Source organism: Sminthopsis crassicaudata, chromosome 2, assembly GCF_048593235.1.
Source record: "Sminthopsis crassicaudata isolate SCR6 chromosome 2, ASM4859323v1, whole genome shotgun sequence".
Classification (NCBI taxonomy): Eukaryota; Metazoa; Chordata; class Mammalia; order Dasyuromorphia; family Dasyuridae; genus Sminthopsis; species Sminthopsis crassicaudata.
The window spans coordinates 279253666-279271550 of NC_133618.1; the positions used below are offsets into that span (position 1 = coordinate 279253666).

A 17885-nucleotide genomic window follows, 5' to 3' on the forward strand; every position below is an offset into this window, starting at 1 on the left:
CATTCATTTTTTTCTACTATATTAAGATACCTTTATTTCCCCTTGGTCATGTGGAAAAATTCACGTTTGTGATGCTGCTCAGAACACAGAAAGAAACCCTTCTTAGTAAAATACTTCCCAGTACTGAGAACTATCACTATATAACAAATATATAAACAAAATAGTTTCACAATGACCTTTCTCTCATCTGCATCTCTCAGTTTGTCAGGCTATCAAAGCTACCAAAACCAATCTTGAAGATGGCAAAGAATTTTCTAACAAGAAATAATAATAATAAAGTCAATGGTAACCTCTGCACTTATTGCTTGGAGTAATATTTTCATGATAGCTAACAATTTCCATGGAGAATTCGCTTGCAGCTGCCCCAGTGGAGAGGCAGTACCTTTTCTAATAAATGCATAGGCGTTGGATATACTTACACCACATGCAAACAAGGCACACATTCACAAAATTTCTAAAAGCCGAGGATATTAAAGCATTACAAAAAGCATGCCAGGAACGCAGTCCTTCTGAAATAAAAGGGATTTTTTTTTTTTATACTGAAGTTTCAAAGCATCATTCTCCCAGCCTTTTTAAACACTTGTTTTTAAAAAGTAACACTACAAATTGCTATTGGGTCCTATTCTCCACTAACAGGAAGTGGTTAGTGTGAACCTTCATTCTGATGAATTCATTCTAAGCCATAATTAATTGGAGGCCCCAAGGTATACACACAAAAGCCTGTTTATATGGAAATTCCTGCCTTGGAAAGAACTACATGGATTCTCCCTGATTTAGTAGATAAAATAACATGTTAACTCAAGATATTCAAAATTCTCTTCTCTCAACAGAAAATAAATACTGAAGTTCAAATGTGAATCATTAAAAAGTTCTAATACTTTCATTTGCTGAGGCTTTTGTAGAATATTATTTACAGAGAATTAAGAGGGAGGAACTGATCTGTAATCTTGATTGCTAGCAACATTTTGAACACTAATAGAAAGGGAAGGGGCAAAGATGGTTATGAAGATTTTCTCCCTCCTCCATTCTTTTCCAGAAAGTATATCAAACTTGGAATTTTAAATTAGGATATCACAGAAAATCAAAAAGTTGTGGTATTGAAAGAGAAATATTTCCTTAGTGTAAAGAGGAACAATTATCCAAATATTCCCCATAAATATGCCAGAAAGTAATAGAAGGACCCAAGATTTTGCTTCTTAAAATAACTCCTGTGAAATCACAGGAAACATTTAGAGCTGTTTCTTTTCCCTTGCAGGAAAATGAAACAATCTCTGAGCCACAGGAAATAACTCAAGTTTTAGAAAATCCCAGCGGTATGAGAGAAAAAAAAAAAAACAACTTCAAGTGGATCTCTGAGTCCTATAAATGATGGTAAAGGGACAACAGATGTTCAAAGGCTCACGTACTCCAAACAAGAAGCAATTTATTTGTATGGGTGAAAGTGAAGACCAATTCTAGACCCAAGAAAATAGAAAAGCTGACAGTGACACACACTAATCCACCTGCCTTATTCCATACACACATACATACACCAAGCCCCCACTACCATTTTGGTGATAACAAAGACCCGGAGAAGAGTCAGTGATGTAATGGAAAGATGTCCTGATTTATGGTCAGAAGACTGGGCTTAATTTCCAGCTCTGCCATTTTACTGTTGAACAAATTACTTCCCCTCTCTATACCTCAATTTTCTCATCTGTAAAATGAGCCAGTAGGACAGGATGATCATTAAAAGTCTCTTCTAGGTTCAATATTATATTATTCTACTTTTTTAAACTAGTAGATAGCAATATGGGAAGGGGAAGTGAGAAAGGAAAAAGGGTATTTTATTTTAGAGTAATAGCTAATGCCAAGGGGATTCAAAGAGACTTAAAAAGATGAATTAACTGGGTAATGAGAGGCACATGAAAGTTGTGTCTAGGCTATAACACCCAATAAATAAGAAACTTGGCAGAAGAACTGTAATGAAAGATGTCATCAAAGAAATGATCACATAGAAAAAGATGATGAACTGGCCATGTGGCAACAGCAAGAGATAATTGATAGACAGCCCAAGGGCTTTAGTAGTTACCTTAAAAAGCAAAAGAAAGCGACTCTGAATATATTGGATGACTACCTATTGCAAATTTATGAAAGGACATGGAAAAGGATCTCCTAGGATGGACAGGCATAGACAGGTAAAATGGAATGAGTTTTCTCATCAGTGACATTCATTATAGATCCATTTAGGTAATTTGAGGATACAATATATCAGTAATTTATGTCAAGATAGAATGGGCAAGATGTGAGTAATGAAATGATGACCTATCAATCCATATGAAATCCAGTCCAATAAGCATCTCTTAAGTTATCTTGTGCATGGTGCCATATGAGATGCTGAGAACATAAAGACAAAAGCAATAATCCCTGATTTTGTAGAACTTACATCTGTTGGGGGTGAATGAAACAATCAAAAGAATGCTGGATTTTGGTTCTGAGGGCCTAGTTTTGAATCATAGCTCTGCTATTTAATATTTGCTTGACTTCCGGCAAATTACTTAATCTCTGGTTTCCACATCTACAAAGTAGGTTAGATTATATGATATCCAATGTCCTTGATGGCTCTGAAATCATGAATTTGTGATACCATGGATCACCTAGTAATGACAAGCAGGAGAGATTCCTCCAAATAAGGAAAATTGGAAAAAGTTTCTGTAGGCAGTAGTATGAGAGATGAGAAGAGGGAGAAATGAGGAGGGAATCACTTGAAGGCAATGGGACTATCCTGTACAAAGCAGGGAAGTGAAAGCTGGAATGCTGAGTTGGGAGAACAGGAAATAATAGTTTGACTCGACCTATAAAAATATAAGTATATTTTAGAATATAACCTAGTGAAGGATGATATTTTCATTAAGTGCAATTATAAAATATTATAGCATCAAATCCTACTCTATACTATTTCCTGCCTTAAACATGTGGGGTTTTAAATTTTGTTTTATTTTAGTCCTCTTGGCTAATAGAGGTAATGTTATTATTTTTGTTTTATAGGGGTTATATATCCCTCAATAGGTTTGACTAAATCCTTAGAAAAGGATAGTAGGTTAGAGGGAAGAGGTGGGTGGAGACTGTTATTTACTAGCAATAGTTAAATAAGGACTTAAGATAAAAAACAATCCTATCCAAATCCAGAGAAGGAATTAGTTGGGTCTGAACACAGATTGAAGCACTTTCTGTTTCACTCTCTGTCTCTCTATTTTTAACTTAATTTTTCTTGAGGTTTTTATTTTCATTAGGGTGGGAGATCTATGTTTTCTTTCACAACTTGATTTTTATGGAAATGTTTTGTATAACTTCATGTGTGGTTTCTTAATTGTGGGTGGGGATAAGGGAGAGAAATAGAACTCAAAAATCTTAAAAACAAATGTAAACAAATAATTTTGAATGTAACTGGTGAAATATATTAAAAAACAAAACAAAACAAGACAAAATAAACCTTATTTCAAGTGCCACAAACTGCTTGAAGCATTTCCCGGTCCTCTCCACCACTAAGGCTTTCTACCTTGCATAGCCTGATGCCCTCCTATATAGCAAGTGGCTAATAAAAGCTTATTGAGTGATTGATGTTTCCAAGAGGATGCTTGTTCATTAACAAGCTGGACCTCTGAGTCAACATAGAGCAAGAGGTAAGAGAACAGATTTGGAGGCTGTAAGATCTGGATTCAAATCCTGCCTCAGTTACTTGCTAGTTGTGTGATCCTGAGCAAGTCCTTTTACTTCTCTTAATCCTTAGTTTCTTCATCTATAAAATTAAGAGAATAGACTGGATACCCTCCAAGATACCTTCCAGTTATATCTATGAGCCATTAGCCTCTTCCAATTCAAATCTATGACTTTATGATAAATATCTCCTTCATTCTCCTCAGTGGGGAACAAGCCCATTACTCTTATTGTCCTTCCCTGGTCCAGTGTCAAGAAAAATCTTTTAAGTTTAGATCTCTTCTTTAAATTGGGCAGCATACCAGCGTTAGTCACCTAATCAGATCAGCTACAAGAGAAAGTTAATGGTAAATGGGATTTATTTGCCAGGGACTTTTGTAATGCACTTCAAAAACACCCTCATCAGCATAGACAGCTTAATAGCATGTTCTCCTGGCAGTTCACAATGCATCCATATAGTTTCCAGTCTGAATAGTTGATAAAGAAACAACTATGTGGACCATAATTAACTACATTAGGCACAGTAGTAGAAATAATGTTTAAACAACAGTTCAACAGCTGCAACACCCAGGTTCTTCAAAACTTGATTTCTAATACTCCAAACAGATAAAGAGGAAAATCATTTCTTTTCTCCTTTATTGTATCTTTTAATTAAAGTAAGTGTAAGATAAAATCTTCTGTGTTGCAATATGTTTCACTTTTAAAATGGCAACTATTGATTTTATTTCAAAGATTCATATTAACCTGCAATATGTGACTCTCATCACAGATGTATAAATAATCTCCCACAAAAATAAGCTGTGAATTTCATAATATTTATAAAATGTTAAAAAAAAACAATCAGGAAAATGAATATAAAGATTCTGAACATGCTTGCTCTTAGATTTAAATTTCTTTTACATAAATTAATATACTTTGAATTAATTATTCTATAGCTTTCATTTAATTAACCAATCAACAAGAGCTTATTAAGTGCCAATGGTATGTTGGGAGTATGCTATGGAGCAACAAGAAAGAGTAGACCTCAAATCTTGCCTAGGTGATTTTGGATTAATCCTTTCTTTCCTGGATTATATGACCTGTGAGATCCCTTTGTGCTTTAGAACTATGGACTATGATCTAGAGTTACAAGTAAAAGAGTGAGATGGAGGAGATTCTCTCCTACCCTTAAAGAGCTTATACTCTAGGGGAATGTACTTGGAGAGTGTTATCCAGGAAGGAACATTTTGGTCTAGGCAGTCATGGGGCAGAAGATTGCCACACTCCTGAAGAGAATAGCTATGGTAATGTTGTTCAGATGGGCCCTGCGCTTCATGACACCATTTGGGACATCATAAACTTAATATGGGAAATATGCCAGGGACTCATTATCTTTTCCCAAATACTCTCCCCTGTCAAGGGCACCACCATCCTTTCAGTCACCTTGGCTAGCAATGTAGTTGCCTCTTCCTGTCAATTTTATCTTAATATCTCTCAAATATGCCCCTATTTCTCCTCTGACTTTAACACCACTTCATGTCTGGACTATTACAATAGCCTCCTGGCTGGTTTCTCTGCCTAGAATCTCATTACTGTAATCTATTCTCTACTCATTTATAAAGGTATTTTTCCTGAATTGCAAGTCTGACTGTATAATCCACCCTACTTCCTATTTAGTAGGTTCCCAATCACCTCCACAACCAAATATAAAACCTTCTATTTAGCAATTCAAAGCTCATCACAACCAGGTCCCTTTCTTCCTTTCCAGACTTCTTTTACAGTACTCTCCCCTGTACTCTGTGATTCAATGGCACTGACTTCTTTGCTGTTCCTCACACAAGACATAACATCTCGACTCTAGACTTTTGCTTTTCCATGACTGGAATACCATTCCTCCTCATCTCTGATCACCTGGTTCCCCTGGCTTCCTTCAAATTCCCAATGAAACCCCATCTTCTACAAGAAGCCTTGTCTGATCCCCTTTAATACAAATGCCTTCCCTCTGTTGATTATATCCAATTTATTCTGTGTATATCTTGTTTATATACAGATGTTTCCAGGTTGTTTTACCTATTACTCTGATCATCTTGGGAATAGAGACTGTCTTTTGCCGTTCTTTGTAAACTTGGTACTTAGCTCAGTGCCTGGTGCATAGTGGAAGCCATCAATAATAGGTGTCAATATTTATAAACTATTGAAACATGTCTTAAAGCCACTCCCCCATAGATAGTAGGCAATGAATATGAACATACATTTTTCTAAAAAAGAAATGCAAATCAATAGCCATATGAATGCTCTGATAAAACAAAAATTAAAATAACTTTAGGATTCTAATTTAATAATACTCATCACATTTTAAAAAAATGAAAAAGAATAAATACTTAATGGTTCAAGGGCTCTGGAAAGATAGGAATGGGCATAACCATTCTAGAAGAATTACATGAAAAATATCACTAAATTGTTCATACCCTTTTAGCCAGTAATTCTAGTACTAATCTTATACCCCTGAGTTCAAAAACATAGATGATATAAGTGTGTGCCTGTGTGCCTTTTTTGGTGTGTTACCAAAACAGATGGAAACAATATTAGTACTTATTACTTTAGGAATGGCAGAACAAATTATGGTATCTAAATATAATGGAACCCTTTTGTCAAAAGAAAGAACAAATATGATGAAATAGGGAAACTTGGAGAGGTGTAAAATGATGCAAAAAAAAAGGAAGTAAGCAGAGAACAGTATTCACAATGAGGTAGACAGCAACAAGACAAAATAAAATGCAAGACAGATAAATTCACATTGACTGCAATGATCAATTTTGGTACTGGACACTAGATAAAGAAGCCTAGCAGCACTATGGTGCAATGGAGAGAGTGCTAATTTGCAGGTGATGAAAGACTTGGATTCAAATTCCTACTCTATTATTTGGTTAGTGACCTAGCCTCTTTAGACCTCAGTTTTCTTGTCTGTAAAAGGAAGGATGTAGACTATGAGACTTCCCAGGCCTCTTTTAGCTCTAAATCTAGAATTCTTTCATCTTTTCAGCAATGGAAGAAGGAGGGCAGGGAACATTATATGGTATCATAAAATCTTAGAATTGGAAAAGTCCTCAAGGATCAGTTGGTTCTGCTGAATTTTCTCTTTTTTACAAGGTAATTTAAACATATATTTTATTATTAAAAATTTTATACCCTTTATTATAATATTAAATATTATATGTATATGTGCATATATATCCATAAGATAAAAAATTAAAATATGTGTTAATGATATTGCTTTGGTGGAAATTTTTAAAAAATACTCTAATTCTCAGAAGCAAGAATGTCTAGTCATAGTTATTTTACAACCGGTTTTTATAAAACAGCAATGTTGTTTTCCTAATGGACATAGAATGTGGTTAGTCTAGCTGTGTATTCACTCTAACCTCATTGCTAGTCAGACGCAGATGAGTGACTGCTGACATTTCAAATTTGGGTTGAAACTTGAAGGACAATCAAAATTCAGCTATTTGCTTTCCTGCCTTACCTTGCCACATCTTGTTGTGGCCTGAGGCAGCCAATTGATTTTTACATTTTAAAATATTTTAAAGTAATTTGTCTTCAGTAGCAGGCCCCTTTTGCTTCACATTGTTGCTAGGACTGATCACATGATACTTCCCCACTTGGAAACCATCTAATATATTTCAACCCAGTTCCTCCCAGAAATTTCTGTTTAAAAGGGAACTTAGTGCACGCTGCAGCAGTAAAGCTGCACCATTTTAACTGCTTAATTAGATAGTATTCATAAAATTAAGCTGAATATCTTCTGAGGCATTACAAGAAAAATTGGTGAAATGAGTTTTGTTTATGTAGTAGAAGTTTCATATTAAAGTAAGGTTAATCAACTTCAGACCCTCCAGATCACTCTCATCATGTGGCAGGATACTTATTTTAGTCAGGTATAGTATCTTGTCAATATGCCCCCCACCATCATATAATTTAGCAGAAACTTACTCATTTTTTCCATTTTCAGGAACAAAAAGTGTGAATGATGAGATTCATGAGACTCACTTTAAAACAGTGGAATTCCTTTATAGCACTAGTGTTGGGGAGAAATAGTATAAAGGAAGAAGACCAAGGCAGATCCCTAGGGGACACCGTGGATGAAGATTCAGCAAAGGACATGGAGAAGGAATTGTCAGACTGGTAGAAGAACCAGGATACAGTAATATCACAGAAACCAGCAGAAAGTGAGGGAACAAGGAGGAAAGGGTGATGGACAGTCATGAAGAATGAAGATTTAAAAAAAAACCAAACCCATTAGATTTGGCAAATGGTAATTTAGGAATAAAGTGTAACCAAAAGATAAGAGTAATAATCAGTAGTCAAACATTTATTGAGTATTTACTAAGGGCCAGGTACTATTCTAAACACTGGAGTTAAAAAGAAAAGGCATATGATATTCTACCCTGAAGGAATTCACAATATAATGGGGGAAGAAAATGCACAAAAAGAAGCTGAAAAGAAAAAGGAGATGCTCAGCAAGAATCTGGAAATCCAGATGTGCAGGAAAGCAGTCTGATAGGAAATGATGAGTTGAATGTGCTGGGTGTCCTCCTTAAAGAGAAAATCTGAGAGGAGCTCCCCACTTTCCACCAGAAAGAATGTGGGAGGGAACCCAAATTTCAAAGTTGGTGCCATTTTTCAGGATGATGAATTTCTGGAGATTATGAAGTCTAGCAAAGTAGCTGAGTGGGGAATGAAAAGATGAATAAGCTATTGCCCTTCTCAAGTGGAGGGAGGATACTATCTTAGTATCTTTATCTTTATCTTTTTTTTTCAAACTAGGACTATGTCAATTCGGGTTAGGCCACTGATGCTTTTCATCAAAGGCCATTCATTGCAAGATCTGGTATTTGAGATAGACACAAATCAATATGGAATGCCAGAATGATGTGCTGCTAAAAACAAGAAAACTATGAAGATACAATAGATAGGTTAAATGAGTTGGGGAAAGATAATAGCTGTCATTCCTTCTCCTAGATCACTAGCCTCTTAATTGATCTTTCTTCCCAAATTGTCATTTGTATCAATGTTTAAGTCTAATGAATAAGTCTGATTATGTCTCTCTTGCCCAAATGTCTTTACAAGTTCACTACTGTCTATAGGACAAAATATAAACTTTTCATCCTAGAATCTAAGGCCTTCCACAATATGGTTGTAACCTGCCTATCATTTTTTCAGTCTAGTTCATTTCATGCAATTTTCCGGGCAAATTGGGTTTCCAGTTATTCCTATTTCTCATAATGCCTCTTTCCTCCACGAAGATCTCCAAAACTAATAGGACTTTCCCCCTGTCCCCGACGCCCCCATCCCCAGTTGGAGATCATTATTTCCTTTAGATTCCCAGTGAAAATTCCCTTTTTCTAGTTCAGAAATTTCAGGTTGGTGTTAAGGGAAAGCAGCCTGAAGGAACTGAGGATTCCTACTAAAGTGCAAAATGATGTATAGCCACTTAACCTTCACTCACAGACCAGCATTGATTAAGCACTTACTTTGTTTTTAAGTACAAAGAAACAATCCCCTTCTCAAGAGAGGCATTTGCATTTTTTAAAAAAGAGGATTTCTTAACCCAAATATATGTCTATTGGGTGGAATTTTTGAAAATGGAACAAAATGCAGTGAAAATAATCAGGCAGTGGGAGTAAGGAGGGCGGGGATTCCACAGTGTAAGCAAGCCAGCCCTGCCTGAGAGCCTGCCTTGGGCTGACCCTGCTTTGCAGAGCTTTTCTTTCTCTTTTTCTGAGTTGGTAGATTCTCTAACAGCTCCAAGTTTTGCCACAATGGTTCCTATAGCAGCATCAGCAGGGGCTCCAGTAAAGTGGAGAGAGAGAAAGGGTTGCCATTTGTATGTGTGGGTTATTGTGAGTCAGGTGTTTGTGAGCAGGGGCCAGACTCCATGTACTGCTATTTCCAGCACTACAGGAGACATAACACATTATGGCACACATTAAATTTACACCCCACTGAAACTGGGTATTCAATGACTTCGATTTAAATCAGACTTTTTCAGTTAAAGTGGAACCCATTTTAAGAGACTGCTCTAGGTAATCCATAGGGATCAATGATTAGCTGTGCCCACAACAGGAACATACAAATAAAATCACAATTAAAAACAAAAACAAACACTCGATTAGCCCACAGCTGGGATATACCACTTCCTTCTCTGGGTAGTGAATGGCACCTTCATAATATCAACAGAACGTGTATACACAGATATCTTCCCTCATGAAATTAATTAGTTTGTGTAATTTAGTCCCTTAGGAAATTCTGGTTCAGACATAGCGCCTGGTTTCAATGAAGTCTTAACGGTCCCCTAATTTTCTGGCTCCTTGACTATATAGCAAAGGAGGTCAAAGCTCTTCCCCAAGAGTCACACAAACCACCTTGCTACAGCTGAGTATTATCTCACAATTCAGCCTCCTGGTGAACTAGGAAAGAATTAGGCCACATGACTGTCTTTATATGTATTTCACATAACTTGTGTTGGAACTGATGGCCCGTTGAATTTGCAGTGGAATTATTTTATTTGGGGCATTTGTGCATTTAAGTTCCAAGTAGGGATGGCAACCAACAACTATTTATTAAGTGCCTACTGTAAGCCACTATATTCCATCACTGGTACCTATTTTCAGGTTTCACAAGCTTTCTAAGTGTCACCAGTTTGGCGTACGGGTGATTTTATAAAGCTCTGAGGCTATCTGCCTGATAGATGGGTTAGGGGAGAAGGAGGTATAAATTAGGTCTACAAGAACACACAAACAAGATAGAGAAAAGGACCTTAGACATCACCTTCTTTTACAATTTAAAATTTTCATGAGCCTAAAGTCAGGAAACCAGTCTCATAGAGTTCTTAAGTGTATGACTCTGGGCAAGCCCCATAACCATAATCTGCCTCATTTTCCCCATCTGTAAAATGGGGAACATAATGGCAACAGCCTCAGAGGATTGTTGTGAAGATCAAATGACATTATTTGTAAAGTGCTTTGCAAATCTTAAAAGAACTACATTATTATTGTTTTTGTTATTATTATTAATATCATTGCAATACTCGGGCAATTCGACAAGATGGTGATTGACTTGCTCTAACCCACACCCAGCTTATAAATGATGGACTGGAATTGTAACCAAGGGCACCTGAGTCCAAATTCAATGCAATTTATAGCTTTTTATGATGCTTATATTTAAGCTCCTAAACCTTAAAACTGCATTAAGATTTTGAAACGCCAGGTCTAAGATTTTTAAATTACTAACTTGATACAAATGTTTGTTTGTTTGTTTTTTAATCCAAAGGATTGACAAAACCATAGGTTTCTTAATTTTGTTCAATAGCGGGACAGCTAGGTGACACAATGGATAGAGTACTGGTCCTGGAATCAGTAGGATCTGAGTTCAAATGTGACTTCAGACATGTACTAACTGTGTGACTCTGGGCCAGTCACTTAACTCCAATTACCTCACCAAAATAATAATTCTCTTAGGAGAGGCTCATGAACAACAACATTGGAAGTGCTTATGTTATGAACACAGGTAGAATGTGGTGAGTATATGGTACCTAGAGAAGCATTAGGCTTCATGAACTTGACCTCTGGAAAAGACTGAAAAGGCAGAAGCTGATGATCACCATTGTAAACTTTTATTTGTAAATGAACCCAGAAAATTCAACTGTGTACAGAGCAAAACATGATTTCTTTATAAATACAACAAAAAATAAAATTGATCATTAATACATTTCTATTGGTTTAAACCTGTTGATTTGCAAAGGTCATTTTATAGAAAGGGTCTTGGTAACTATTTCCAGATGTTAACTCAGGATATCATGCAGGTGGCGGAGGCAATCTTTTCACAACTTCGGCTGCTATCCTCAGGTAAGCTTTGGCCTGCAAAAGAACATATATATTTACTATTCTTCTCCCATTAGCAAATAAAAGTGAATGGAACATGAGAATTCTGTTTCCCGCTATTTTTCCTACAATTGAGAGGCATTGTGATATGGGAAAGGCATTAAAATGTTAGGAAAGAGTGAGAGATGGATACTGGCCACTACAAAGAAAGGATTTAGGATTCCTAATCTCTCCCCCCCACCTCTGGGCAATTGAAGTTAAGTGACTTGCCCAGGGTCACACAGCTAGGAAGTGTTAAGTGTCTGAGACCAGATTTGAACTCGGGCCCTCCTGAATCCAAGGCTGGTGCTCTCTCCCCTGCGCCACTTAGCTGCCCCTAGGATTCCTAATCTCAACTCAGTTTCCAATCTCCCACATAATTAATGTCATAACTCTTAGGTCGCTGGGGAAAACACGTAAATACAAATTGTTCTGACCTTCAACATTTACTAGCTGTATGACTATGGGCAATTCTTTTAACTTATCTGAGGTTCGGGTTTCCTCATCTATAAAATGGGGTAATAATATTTGACCTACCCACCTCACCCAGTGATTGTGAGGGAAATGCTTCGTCACAAGTAATGTGCTACATAAATGTGCATTACAGTTACACTTCCAACAGCAAATTTCTGGGAGCAGAATAAGAATCTTTAATATAAAAAGCTGTAGGCATTGTATTTTGGAAGGCAGACTCCTGTGAAGGTGACTTTCTAACAGAATTGGATAACAGCAATACAAAAACTCTTCCTCACATTCCAATCCCAACATCAGTGATGCAGGAACCCAATCCAGCTGCTGAAGAGAGGGGCCTTCACCTTTAGTAAAACTGCATATCGTGACACAAACCACAAGTGGTTTTCTTGGGGCAGCTAGGAAAACTTTGCATTAACTGACAAGGTTCCTAACATATCTGTGTATATCGCAGCTTGTTCCAAGATGGGCTCTTGTATTGTTTTAATAGCAGAGCCTGCAGTTTCTTTCCAATCTGGCTCTTATAAAAACTCAGATTTAATTGGCATTATTTTCACACATACAAATGTATATGTACTTGTGTGTACATGTCATATCTGTATATCTGCAGGGAGTCTCAAGAGTCAGTGTAGTTTTAGGTTATAAAAGCTGAAAGCTGTTAAAATGGAAATAGCCTGATAGAGTGATACACATATGTTATGCTACTACTGGATAGATATCTTCAGCTCAGTTCTTATTTAAAGCTATTAAAACTTAAAACTTCAGGAAGACTTTTGGGATATCTTATACACTTATGCATGCATATACACATATAAAAAAGGCATGTTCACCTGCACATATGTATGTGTATTTGCTTGTACATACATATTTATATGTGAACACACACTCAATCATTCACATGGAGGCGTAATAAAACAGCATAAGCACACATACACACACACATTCTGTCACTGGAGCGCATTTCCTGATTTAAAACCAATCTCGCCTCCTGATGCTATACTCAAATCTAATTTGTGACTTGAGACACTGCTGCACCATTGGGCCAGTTAGAGAGAAACAAATTCTAAGGTGCAACAAGAAGATTCATCATCATAATTCACATGTCTGTCAGTCCGGGACCTTAGCGCCAGAGCTGGAAAGGTTCTCATACAACTCCCTCACCTTTCAGTGGTTAAGTGATTTGCCCACTAATTGTCAGAGGTAGGACTGCAAAATAGCACTTAGATATGGCATCAGACACCTACTAGCTATGTGACTCTGGGCAAGCCACTTAACCCTGTTTGCCTCAGTTCTCTGAAAAATAGTATTTAATCAAGGGGACAGCGAGGGAGCTAAAAAGGTTGTGCTTATGCTGTTTAATCCTCCCCATACTTAGAGATGTGAGCATAGGATAACTGGTAAGAGTTGAAAATGTGTAAGCTGTAAGGTTACAAAGCGCCTTAGAGGCGTTTGATCTCATTTGATCCCCAGGAATGTTATTGTTCTTCCCCCCTCATTCTCAAAGGGGAACAGAGACATCAGAAAGGTGATGTCTTCTCTTGCAAGTGAGGTTTAAGTGAGGAGGGACTGTGTCTGCTCCCTCTCTCCTGCACAAGGATCAGAGTCCGGTAGCAAGACTTAGGACTCCCGAGTGCGGGATTCTCAGGCCTTTCCCAGGTCTCAGATGGTCTGAGACAACAACACCCATTCAAGGATGAAAAACTAGGTAAACTGAGGCAAAAGATGGCCTGCTTGGCCTTCTCCGCCAGCACGCGGTAACTTGTTCCTTCATTCACTAACACAACTGGGGCTTGTAGTGCAGAGTGGTCAGGACCCCAGGCTGATTCCTGCAGGAAAGTTTCTGAGAGGCAGGTGAGGAGGAAGTTCATTTCATGTAGGGTGTGGCTCTTTTGAATACACCGAGTTGGGAGAAAAACTCATGAGGGGAATATTAGAATGAAAATCTAGAGTGGAAGTCAGACAATAGAGAGAGGTGACTTTAAAAGTAAATGAAGGAGCTTGTGTTTTGTCTTATAGGTAGCTGGGAGCCAATGCAAATGTTTGGGAAGGGGAGCAACATGGTTAGATCTTTGTCTTAGGAAGAATATTTTGGCAGTGGTAAGGAAGATGGAGGGAGACTGGAAGCAAGGGGATGGAGGTTATTCCAGTAGTTCTGGTAACCGGGAGGCGCTGAATTAAGATGGTGGCCATGTGGCTAGAGTGAAGGGGACATATGAAAAAGATGTTGCAGAGGCAGAAATTATTTTTCACAGTTTTTTCCATTAGATCTGCCTATGCGATCACAAAGACATAGGCGCACTAGGGTCTTCTTTTTTTTTTTCCCCACTGGGGTCTTTTTAGGAAAGATGTTGGAGAGTTCACCATTTATTTCTCCATTTCACTTTACAGCTGAGGAAACTGACTTGCCCAGCGCCCCACAACTATTAGGTGCAATCTGAAGCCAGATTTGGACTCACAAAGTGATTCTTCCCAACTCCAGCCCTCACAGCTGCCCAGAAATGATGACTGAAGAGTCATGAGTAAAGGGAAAGTCAAATATGAATCTAAAGATATGAGTCAGGGGTGACTGAGAAGATGGGGCTTTTCACAACAAAATGGGGGAACTCTGGAAGAACGGCAGTTCAGCTGGAAAGATAAGTTCTGTTTGACATTTGGGTGGAAATATCTCATATGTAGTTTGGGATCCAAGCATTCCTTCCCCATGACCCCTAACTCCGGCTTAGAAGGCCCTGGGTCAAAGATCACAACTCCTTCTGTGTTTCTGTGCTTTGATTATTGGGAGGGGTGGTAGGGAGGATGACAGTGAACAAGAACTCCCCGCCCATTCTCTGGAGGGAAGAGATCTAGTTTGATTGTTTTCAATGAGTTGTTAAATATTCTCCATTCCCTCTTGTCTTCTGGATTTCCATTTCTTCCTATTTAGGGATAAGATTGAACTTCTCATTCTTTCTCATGAACATTCCTCTTCCAATGGACAAAGCCATTGGACATAATGTGAAATCTTTATGTCATATCAAAAGTTCTCTTTGGTTTAATAAGACTTCCCCAATTATACTCTCCCTGAGAACTTCTTGAGAAGAAAGGGGAAGGATAGAACAAGCATTTATTAAGTGTTTACTATATGCTAGGCACCTTACTAAGTACTTAAAAATTCTTGTCTCTTTTGATCCTCACAACCCTGGGTGGAAAGTGCTATCATTATCCCTATTTTACAGATAAGGATACTGAGGCAGAGATTAAGTGACTTGCCCAGAGTCATACTGATCCTCAGGATCCTTAGTTCTATAAGGAAAGCACTAAAGGTATTATTATCCTTGCCCCCTTTTTAAGGATGGAGTCTCGGCATTTCACTTAGTGTCAACCCCCAATGTTGACACCAAATTTAGTGTAGACACCTGATTGGCCAAATCCACTGAAGCTCAGAATCCCTAAGTTCAATCCCTTCCTTAGTAGCAGGGATTCCTGGAATGTACCAGAAAACTCTCTATTCCCATTTTCCAGAAAAGGAAACTGAGGGTCAGAGAATGGCCATTTGACCATAGTCATACTAAATATATAAGGAGGGATTTGAACCCCAATGCCTCTTGATTCTAGCATTCTTTTTACTCTATCATACTTTCTTTTATTATACTAATTGGGGAACTATGTTTGTGCTCTGCCAGGAAAAATCTAATAATTTCATTTAAAGGGGACAACTACTTTCAAGAATTTATCTTAAAATACTGGGTGCGGTTTCACATTTAGCACAATGGACTAAAGGAATATAAAATCTTTTAAATGTGTATGCTACAAATATGGAATAAACTGAAGGTTCTAAAACTAATTCTAAAAATGGTTATAACAATCCCCATTATGACTAACAGAGGCAATAGTTTTTGTTTAAAGGAAAGTTTATGGTACACAAATGAAAACAGGCTACCATATAACTATTAATGTAACTTTTTCTCTTAAGCCTACTATATTTTTGCAATACTATGGTCTTTATGAAAGCATTTTTTTTCCTAGCATCTCTTCATGATATGAAAGTCTAATGTTTTGCAATGAAAATTCAAAATTTACAAAAAGGAACTGAGAGAAGGGCATATTTCCATAATCTTCTAGCCCTTTACATCACATTAGAAACATAAATCCATAGGATTATGGAAAATATTATGAAACTTTATAGATCTACCAGAATGATCATTGTGTGCTGCTTAACCTTTGCTTTTTAATAGTATTCCAAAGCTAGACTTCTAATGAATACATCGTGTTCACAGCCATAGCTGGACTGCTGTTTATTGAAGCATTCAGCATGATAGTTTCAGAGCTGGAAGAGTTCATCTCGTCCCACCCTCTTATTTTATAGATGGGAAGAAGGCAGGCCCAGAGCAGGATAGTTATTTGCCAAAAATCACACAGCTAGTAAGTAGCACAGCCAGGATTCAAACCTAAGAGATCTCATTCCGTATTCTTAACGATATAAAACTCTGCACAAGTTTATATAAAGGATATATATAACGCACAAGGATATAAACCTCCACAAGTCAGTAAAATAATTTTCTCAAATCATGTTTACTGACTGGGTGCTTTAAAAAGAGCCTGATAGTACCCATTAAAAATGTATTGTGCATATGGCACTGTTCTAGACCCTCTGAGAGATCACAGGACAGAGCAAAAGCTTTCAAGGAGTTTGTAATAATGACTAGTAAAATTTATTAGCTACTATAACCAAGGCCTTCCATGACCTATTCCTTGCATAATGGTTATGTGAAATCCTTAAAAAATAATCCAGACTGAAAATTGAATGAATGACCATTAATTGGGAACAGCTGAATAAGTTATGGCATATGAGTGTGATGGAATATTATTGTTCAATTAGAAATGATGAGCAGGCTGATTTTGGAAAAGCCTGGAGAGACTTAGATGAACTAATGTTAAGTGAAATAAGCAGAACCAAGAGAATATTGTACACAGAAACAAGATTACGTGATGATCCACTGTGATGGACTTGGCTCTTTTCTTTCTTTCTTTCTTTCTTTTTTTTATTAAAGCTTTTTATTTATAAAACATATGCAAGGGTAAATGTTCTGTTCCAAATTTTTTCCTTCATTCCCCTTCTCCCTCCCCTAGATGGCAGGTAGTCCTGTAGATGTTAAATATGCTAAATCCAATATATGTACACATATTTATAGTTATCTTGCTGCATAAGAGAAATTGGATCAAGATGGAAAAAAAAAAACCCAAGAAAGAAAACAAAAATGCAAGCAAACATCAACAGAAAGAGTGAGAATGTTATGTTATGATCCACACTCAATTCCCACAGTCCTCTCTGGATGCATATGGCTCTCTCCATCACAAGTCTATTGGAACTGAATCATCTCATTGTTGAAAAGAGCCAGGTCCATCATATGCAACAACAACATTATATGATTCTCAATTCTGAATTTTCAACAATGAGATGATTCAAGGCAGTTCTGATAGATTTGTGATGGAAAATGCCATCTGCATCTAGAAAGAGAACTATGGAGACTGAATATGGATCAAAGAATAATAGCTTCACCTTTTTGTTTTTGTTGTTGTTTGTTTGCTTGTTTCTTTTTCATGGTTTTTTGCCCTTTTGATTTGATTTTTCTTGTACAATATGTCAAATATGGAAATATGCTTTAAAAAGAATTGCACATATTTAAGCTATATCAAATTGCTTGCTGTCTTGGGGAGGGGAAGGTAAAGGAGGAAGGGAGAAAAATTTGGAACACAAAGTTTTACTAAAATAATGTTGAAAATTATCTTTACATGTATTGGAAAAAATAAAATACTATTGAAAAAAATCCAGAATCAACA

The 17885-nt window shown here is 37.1% G+C and overlaps 1 protein-coding gene across 1 annotated transcript in view; it reads right to left on the bottom strand.

The window, feature by feature from the left end:
* Window positions 1-11327: 11327 nt before the first annotated feature.
* The window catches only part of NUBPL (NUBP iron-sulfur cluster assembly factor, mitochondrial), a 313921-nt gene continuing 307363 nt past the window's right edge, over window positions 11328-17885 (bottom strand). Inside the window, exon 11 of the mRNA XM_074289555.1 lies at window positions 11328-11591. Within this exon, the coding sequence (XP_074145656.1) occupies window positions 11529-11591 (63 nt within the window). The 3' untranslated portion in view covers window positions 11328-11528. The remainder of the gene's footprint in view (window positions 11592-17885) is intronic.